This window comes from Engystomops pustulosus, chromosome 3, assembly GCF_040894005.1.
Source record: "Engystomops pustulosus chromosome 3, aEngPut4.maternal, whole genome shotgun sequence".
Taxonomy (NCBI): domain Eukaryota; kingdom Metazoa; phylum Chordata; class Amphibia; order Anura; family Leptodactylidae; genus Engystomops; species Engystomops pustulosus.
The window spans coordinates 13,803,375-13,812,290 of NC_092413.1; the positions used below are offsets into that span (position 1 = coordinate 13,803,375).

Genomic DNA, 8,916 nt, shown 5'->3' on the forward strand with positions numbered 1-8,916 from the left:
ACCGGCTCTAAGCTAGACCAGTTTTCCATGGCCCGGTGGGGGCGGGGCTTTGGTCATATGGGGTGGGGTTATGGAGGGGTGGAGCTTATAATATAAGATATCAGGGAGTGTCCGGACCAGATCCATCATATTGGTTTGGTGTAAAAATAAAGCAATGCAAAATGCATACAGCGTATCGCCATGTAGTATAAAATGCATGCAGCGTATCGCCATGTAGTATAAAATGCATACAGCGTATCGCCATGTAGTATAAAATGCATACAGCGTATCACCATGTAGTATAAAATGCATGCAGAATACCGCCATGTAGTATAAAATGCATACAGAATACCGCCATGTAGTATAAAATGCATACAGAATACCGCCATGTAGTATAAAATGCATACAGAATACCGCCATGTAGTATAAAATGCATACAGAATACCGCCATGTAGTATAAAATAGATACAACGTACCGCCAAGTAGTATAAAATGCATACCGAGTACAGCCCTGATAAATATCACAAATGCTGCATATACATACAGCATATATACACATAAACAAACAGTAGATACAGCATATACACATACATACACAGATTACATATATTTACACATATATACACATATTACACATATATACACATATTACACATATATATGCAAAGATAAAGTAACCTTCCCTCTCTGCAGCGGTGGTGGCGCGGTGAGGTAGCCGGGAGCGGGTAGGTCTTGAGAGCCGGGAGGCTAGGGAGCCTGGAGCTTAAGCGTTGGCAGGGGGAGCCGAGAGCCTGGAGGGGGGGTTGAGACGGGAGTGGAAGGGGAGCCAGGAGCAGAGAGCCGTAAGCGGGTAGGTAAAGAGCCGAGAACCGCGAGCGGGTTGGCGGAGGGAGCTGAGAGCCGGGAACCGGAGGGAGCGGAGAGCCGGGAACCGGAGGGAGCGGAGAGCCGGGAACCGGAGGGAGCGGAGAGCCGGGAACCGGAGGGAGCGGAGAGCCGGGAACCGGAGGGAGCGGAGAGCCGGGAACCGGAGGGAGCGGAGAGCCGGGAACCGGAGGGAGCGGAGAGCCGGGAACCGGAGGGAGCGGAGAGCCGGGAACCGGAGGGAGCGGAGAGCCGGGAACCGGAGGGAGCGGAGAGCCGGGAACCGGAGGGAGCGGAGAGCCGGGAACCGGAGGGAGCGGAGAGCCGGGAACCGGGGGGAGCGGAGAGCCGGGAACCGGGGGGAGCGGAGAGCCGGGAACCGGGGGGAGCGGAGAGCCGGGAACCGGGGGGAGCGGAGAGCCGGGAACCGGAGGGAGCGGAGAGCCGGGAACCGGAGGGAGCGGAGAGCCGGGAACCGGAGGGAGCGGAGAGCCGGGAACCGGAGGGAGCGGAGAGCCGGGAACCGGAGGGAGCGGAGAGCCGGGAACCGGAGGGAGCGGAGAGCCGGGAACCGGAGGGAGCGGAGAGCCGGGAACCGGAGGGAGCGGAGAGCCGGGAACCGGAGGGAGCGGAGAGCCGGGAACCGGAGGGAGCGGAGAGCCGGGAACCGGAGGGAGCGGAGAGCCGGGAACCGGAGGGAGCGGAGAGCCGGGAACCGGAGGGAGCGGAGAGCCGGGAACCGGAGGGAGCGGAGAGCCGGGAACCGGAGGGAGCGGAGAGCCGGGAACCGGAGGGAGCGGAGAGCCGGGAACCGGAGGGAGCGGAGAGCCGGGAACCGGAGGGAGCGGAGAGCCGGGAACCGGAGGGAGCGGAGAGCCGGGAACCGGAGGGAGCGGAGAGCCGGGAACCGGGGGGAGCGGAGAGCCGGGAACCGGGGGGAGCGGAGAGCCGGGAACCGGGGGGAGCGGAGAGCCGGGAACCGGGGGGAGCGGAGAGCCGGGAACCGGGGGGAGCGGAGAGCCGGGAACCGGGGGGAGCGGAGAGCCGGGAACCGGGGGGAGCGGAGAGCCGGGAACCGGGGGGAGCGGAGAGCCGGGAACCGGGGGGAGCGGAGAGCCGGGAACCGGGGGGAGCGGAGAGCCGGGAACCGGGGGGAGCGGAGAGCCGGGAGCCGGGGGGAGCGGAGAGCCGGGAGCCGGGGGGAGCGGAGAGCCGGGAGCCGGGGGGAGCGGAGAGCCGGGAGCCGGGGGGAGCGGAGAGCCGGGAGCAGGGAGGATGTTAGCGGAGGGAGCGGGAAAGGAGCCTGGAGCTTGAGCGGGGGCAGGGGGAAAGGGGAGCCGAGAGCCTGGAGGCCGTTGTAAGGTGCCGGCGGCGTCGGGGGGTGGGCGCAAGGTGTTGGCAGCGTCGCGGAGCAAGGTGCCGGACACAGGGCTGCAACGTGGTTCCGTCCGGTGCGGGAGCTCAGTGCTGGCCGGTGCCGCCCCTGCGCGGACCGGCTGGTGAACTCCAACGGCCCGGTCCTGGTCCGCGGACCGGCGGTTGGGGACCTCTGCTCTACAGGATATAACCTTTTTTTTTTTTCCGGTCATAGCTTTACGGGGTCTTGTTTTTTTCCGGGATGGCACAATGGCACAATTTTGGGTTTTATTTCTCCTACGGGTGAACTTCTTAATAACCCTTTTTGCGCAGTTAAAAAAAATAAAATAAATAAATGTGAATATGACGTTTCCTCATAAAAAATTTCTGACTTCATCGAACCTAAATAACATAAAAACTTTTTTTTTTCTGGAGGTTAATATGCTTACAGTGATATCAAATTTATAGGGTTTTTAAATGACCCTCTTTTGTATAATAGGATATTTTTTTTGGGGGGTGGGGGATGTCTTTTTGCATTGGCACCTTCCAAGTGTGGTAATTTTTTAAAAAGTTTTTGTCAATTTGTCTGTGTGAGTGCTTATTTTTTGCTGAAAGACCTGTAGATTTTATCTGTAAACCCTAAGAGTTCATGAAGGTTTTTTTATTGCAATTACGGTAATAATATTTTTTGTGTATACATTTTTTTTGTTTGTAGTTTGGTATAAATACTATTATAGTTTTGTGGCCTGGGTTGGTACAGGTGTGGTGCTACATGTGTATGTTTATTAAATTTTTTTTTTTTTTCTTTTAGTAAAGGGGCAGGAAATTTTGTTTTTGGCATGTGTGTGTTTTTTTTTTTTTTTTTTTTTTTTTTTTTTTTTTTTTTTACATTTAATATGTTAGGACACTCGCATGAGAGCGTTTGCTATACTTTGTAATGTACTGCACTACTCAGATTTTCCTTCCAGTAATAGTCCAGGTATCTGGCTGCGGGGTGCCGATGGGTGGCAGAGGTAGCTCTGGCTGCACCCACTTAGGCACCACGGTACATGTTTGACTGCAGTTGTCAAAGGGGTTAAACACCCAGGATTGGAGCTTTTCCGATCCGGCTTGTTGGGGTTTGGAATGTGATAACACAGCCCAGCTCTGGCACCAGCAGGACCCGGTATCTGAAATCTTCTGATGTGCAGTAGAAAGGCGTCTGTCTCATCAGAAGTAGTACCCTGAATGACCATCGTTTAGGCTTTTTACAGCGATGATTAAGTGGTGAAATACTTGGCAGCGTTGCCACAAGTGAGTACCCTACAAAATCACAAAAGTGGCGACTGCAGGAAGACACAATTGTATTACTTGTTTGATCTCGATTCCTATGCAGAGGAGATCTGTATTGGTGGTTTTTTTAAAAAAATACATTTCGTAAGGATTACAATTTTATTTATTTTTTTAGATCATTGTAATTCCATGCGGCATCACAAATTCGCTCTCAGAAGAAGACCGCGACGCTCTCCTCCAGAAATGTAATCAGTATTTCAAGCGCCTCCTGGGGGTGAACATCCGGGCACGGACTGATCTACGTGACAACTACTCCCCTGGATGGAAATTTAACCACTGGGAGCTGAAGGTGAGTTACCTGACGCTGACCTCCCAATCCCTGAGGTCTATAGACTATGAGGGCTCATTAGACACAGGATTATTATTGCACTTTTATTGTCATTTCCTCATCCGGATTGTAATCGGGTGTCATAATAGTAAATTTTAAAACATCATATTTTTTTTAGAAAACAGCAATAGCTTGCACTTTATGTGTGACTGATTACATGGTAAATGCTGGCGGGTTAATGATTCAGCCGGGGGTTTATGGACCTTCCTGTCCTGTCTATACTGTACTAATTGGGGAATATTTGTGTGTCTCAGTAAATCCGTTTCCATGTTCTATAACCATTTTGTGCTCAGTGATGTATGAAGCTGTCCAACCCCCATGAAGGGATAGACAATGGGGGAGATTTATCACAAGTCTCTTAGAGCACAACTGTTCTACTTGCCCGTGAAAACCAATCAGAGCTCATATTTCATTTGCCCATAGCGGTTTATAAAATTAAAGCTGAGCTCTGATTGGTTTCCATGGGCAACTTTAACCGTTTTACCTCAGGAACTTAATGTCTGAGGTAAAATTATTCCAGTTCCCCCTCAGGACATACAGTTTTACCTCAGAAACTTCATGTCTGAGGGGTAACTGGAACAATTTTACCTCAGACATCAAGTTTCTGAAGTAAAACTGTTCTAGTTGCCCATGAAAACCAATCAGAGCTCAGCTTTAATTTTATAAACAGCTGTGGCCAAATGAAAGCCGAGCTCTGATTGGCTGCAATGGTTAACTAGAACGGTTCTGCACTCAAAAACTTCTAATAAATCTCTCTCAATTTGCGAGGATACTGCCGCTCTATCCTCGCAATCATCGGGGAAATGCTGTGTGTTACACATAGCCGGTCACTGCTGCCGATCCAGGAGGTTTAACCTCTTGTATGCTGCCGTTGCCACACAATTTTATTAAAAACTTTATCATTCAAAACCTAAAATCATAGCACAACCTAAAAAATAAACAATCTTTCCCTAATCCCGTCAACCAATAGTATAAGATTTTGTTTTTGCGAATTCTGCCAAAAGTAAAACTACCCCGAAAAGTTGCAGAATTATTATTTTTATCTTTCAAAACCCAAAAATGCTCTTTGTGTGTGGTGTCACGTCCCACACGAACTTCTGGAATGTGACGTCAATGGAAAAATAACGTTAAAAATTCCGTGTCTCGGAGCAGGGGATGAGGAGAGGGATATCTTGCGGGTGGTGTCAGCGGGTTCATCGCACGTGTCACCCTGCCAAGTGTTGGTTATCAGTCGGCTTCGCACGACATTATCGTTACATGATTTTATTATATATCTTTAACGTTTTTATTATTATTTTTTGGATGAGTTCCCATTTATTCGGGAATAGGTGTCATTGACTGTGGTGACCTCTGACCTGTGTCATGGCTCTCTCCGGTGTTAGATAATGGGGACTGTCGCGGTGATACACACACCAAACGAGTCCCGAATCGCCCTGTATGAGCCCTTTCTGGTACTGTTGCAACACCACACCCACTTGTCTATAAGCATCTCCTGCTTTGCCTTACAGGGGGTCCCCATCCGGCTAGAAGTGGGGCCCAGAGACATGAAGAGTCAGCAGTTTGTAGCTGTCAGACGCGACACCGGAGAGAAGCTGACCATCCCCGAGAGTCAGGCCGAGACTAGGCTGAAGGATCTCCTGGAGGAAATCCATAGGAATCTCTACAACAGGTGAGACGGCAGCCGCATGTCATAACACCGCCATGGCCTGTGGTGGCGCTATGCTGATGGGAACGCTCATCCTCTCCTTCTCCTGCAGGGCCCTCGGCGATCTCACGACTCACATGGTGGTGGCCGACACAATGGAAGACTTTCAGAGACAGCTTGATACAGGGAGAGTAAGTAAATACATCCTCTAGTCACCTCCAAAGCTGCCGGTGATGTCTTCTCTCCTGCAGTGCACTGCAGTCGGTGCAGCTTTGTATGTGACTGTAGTAGATTTTGAAGTTACGGATAAGTTGTGATCCTTTTGATCTTATAATAGAGAAAACCCCTGTGTATATGTCATATGGGTGCAATAGAGGGGGCATCGGTGTATGTGACCCCACCCCCCCTTTCCTCATCAATACAGGCACCCGGAAGTGTCAATCAAGTGATCAGCAACACACACACCCCCCCTTCCAATCTGCCAACCCCATAGTCTTATCAGTGGGCGATGCCTTTGGGATTATCACTATCTCCTCCGTCATCACTTACCATCAACCTTTATCTTACTGAAGACTTGATAAGAGTGGATGCAATTCGGGGGTGACCTCTGACCTGGGTAAATGCGCCAAACTGTGTGCGGAAACTTAAAGGACCTTTTCCATCAAAACCCATCATGATAAACCAGGGACACTTGCTCATAGATGCAAGCACTGTGACTGTGGTAATCTTCTTCCTTCTAAAATAAGCTTTTGATATTATGCAAATGTGCCTGAATGGCTTCTGAGGGTGTCTTCAGCTCCCCTCTGTGCTTCAGCTTCACAGACTGTTACACTGTGCAGAAGCACTTCCCCGTCCCACTATGTCCTGAAACTTCCTCTGCCGCAGAGGGATGGGGAGACGGTGTAACAGCCTGTCAATATGCAGGGGCTCTGGTAACGCTCCAAGAGCCCTTCTGTCTCCTTATCATAATTTTAAAAGTTGACTTTGGAAGGACGGACGCCATGGATTACAAATATAAGAAGATACCACAGTCTCAGTGCCTGGATCTATGAGTATTGTCCCTGGTTTATCAGGATGGATTTTGATGATAGATTTCCTTAGAGCTGCTGAGGATACACCTGCCATGTACTTCGAGAAGCTGTGATCATGGAATACAAATCTATATATCACAGTCTTGCTGCTACTAACAACATACAGAAAGGTCCAGTTACTCGTCTCTCCAGGGACAATAACCGTCTGCACAGAGCATAGTAGTGTGAGGACACGCCACAAGTGCCTTTGGAGAAGCTACAAGCCTGGAACATCAAGCTGCAGAGGGCACAGAGCACAGCAGTGTGAGGACACCCCTCCCCCCGCCAGTACAATCCCAGAATATAAATCCATATTTCACAGTCCTGCTGCTAATAACATACAGAAAGGTCTGATTACCCGTCTCTCGGGGGGGCAATATCAAGACCTGGCTGCAGTCTCCAGGGTCACACCTGCTGACAGATACTGGTACATGATAGCAGAGACCTCAGTGTGTATCCAGGGGGTCACCCTGCGGTTGCCCCCCTTAGTTGCTCCGCTCCCCTCTTCTCCACATTCTGTCCATCCTTCCGAAAATGGCTGAAGAATAGATTTGCCCAGAGATAAGACGTGATAACATGTTCCTTCTAGATCCTCACTGATAACTGGGGGAGAGCTTCAAGGCTGATCGGATGAAGAGATAAAGAGACATCAACAGGAAGCCATAGTGTGCACTGCGCCCAATCTTTATGGCGTATAATTAGATTACATTGCGTCCTGTGTAGTACAGCGACGTGCACCTCTCACGGCATGGGGACAGACCCGGGGGCTTGGTGGAAATTTCCAAGTCAGGATCCGCAATATCCCGGTGTGATCTATATGTTACCCCTGTAACTTTCTACCTGATGCCTCTACTACAGGGGGCGCTGTAGATTCTTTAACCCCTTTTACACATGTACCCGTGATCTTCTTGATTAGCCGTCATACATGGTAGACCGCCATCTCGTGCACCAATTTATTCACAATCATTGTCTCGACCCTTCCAGATTGTACAGATCCCGTTCTGCGGAGAGATTGACTGTGAAGACTGGATTAAGAAGACCACAGCCAGGTGGGTGCACCTACATGTTCCTGCAACCTGATCACTGATCGGGGAGGGTCTTTGTACCGGGACCCATGTAATCCTGCGGGTATGGACAGGCTGGTTGCACATGCTTTATTTATCCCTGCCATAGAAAGCTGAGTAGTGGCGCATTGTCGGAGATCTCACTGAGATTAAATAAAGTATGTGTGATGATCCGCTCCATTCACACATGACACCCTATTTACTAAACCAGTGGGGGCTTGATCAGATTTGTAGTCCCTCCCCCGTTCAGTTGGATCCACAGTGATCAGACATCTATCCCTTTTAAAGGGGTTGTCCACTCTTTTACAATAGTTGCCCATGTTCCTACTACCTTAATAATGATTCCTGAACGTTCATCACATGATTCAGCAGTCCTGCTACTTAGTTTTGTGAGGTCTGCAGACTCTACGTGATTCTTTGTTTACATGCCTGAGCACTGATTAATAGGAGCTGTAGCAGCTGAGTTATTTACACTGTATATAGGGTATATATTGGTGTAGGGGGTCTCCCTACTAGAACCCTCCTTAGTATACAGAATGTTGATCCCACATGACGTAGTCACTCATGCTGTTCTGTGTGTACAGGGACCAGGACCTGGAGCCCGGGGCCCCATCCATGGGAGCCAAGAGTCTGTGTATCCCATTCAAACCCCTGAAGGAGCTGCAGGCCGGAGCCAAGTGTGTATGTGAGAAGAACCCCGCCAAGTATTACACCCTGTTTGGCCGCAGCTACTAGGACCCGGACCCCTTTTATTAAGCTCTTTATTTTTATTACCCAATGTAAACCTCAGTACAGATTTTAGGATCCATCCTGTGTGGGGGACGGGGGGTGAGTGAGATCTCTGCACACAGATTTTCTGAATACACCCCTGATAATAAAAGCTACAATGGACTCTGTTGTTGTGTCATCAATTCCTTATCATTTATCGATCCGCAGGATCTATCAGTGTGGGGGGAGGGGGGGCACAGAGGTGCTATTAAAGGGACTCAATCGGCAGAAGTAAACAACGTAACTTACTGGACATGTACAGCCAAGTCCTCAATCTACTCGCTATCCTGTGCCTCAGTGAAAAGAAGGAGGACTTTGAAGAGAGGGCTGCACTGTGAGGTGGTAATTGTCTTCTTATCCTGGTCATCTTCATTTTCTAGCAGCCTTCATCACTGAAAATTTGCAATCCTCTGTGTGGAAACCGAAATGCTTCTCTTTCCCCCTCCCCTCTCTGCAGACTGCTACGTAAACTGACACCTCAGTTATCCTTTGGGTGGGGACCTAGCTGCT

At 49.9% G+C, this 8,916-nt stretch overlaps 1 protein-coding gene across 3 annotated transcripts in view; it reads left to right on the forward strand.

Moving 5' to 3' along the window:
• The window catches only part of EPRS1 (glutamyl-prolyl-tRNA synthetase 1), a 46,399-nt gene extending 37,870 nt beyond the window's left edge, over positions 1-8,529 (forward strand). For all 3 annotated transcript variants that reach the window (XM_072140104.1, XM_072140106.1, XM_072140105.1), the window contains 5 exons: positions 3,647-3,820; positions 5,368-5,528; positions 5,617-5,695; positions 7,559-7,623; positions 8,223-8,529. In XM_072140104.1, the coding sequence (XP_071996205.1) occupies positions 3,647-3,820; positions 5,368-5,528; positions 5,617-5,695; positions 7,559-7,623; positions 8,223-8,373 (630 nt within the window). In that variant the 3' untranslated portion in view covers positions 8,374-8,529. The remainder of the gene's footprint in view (positions 1-3,646; positions 3,821-5,367; positions 5,529-5,616; positions 5,696-7,558; positions 7,624-8,222) is intronic.
• Positions 8,530-8,916: the final 387 nt, after the last annotated feature.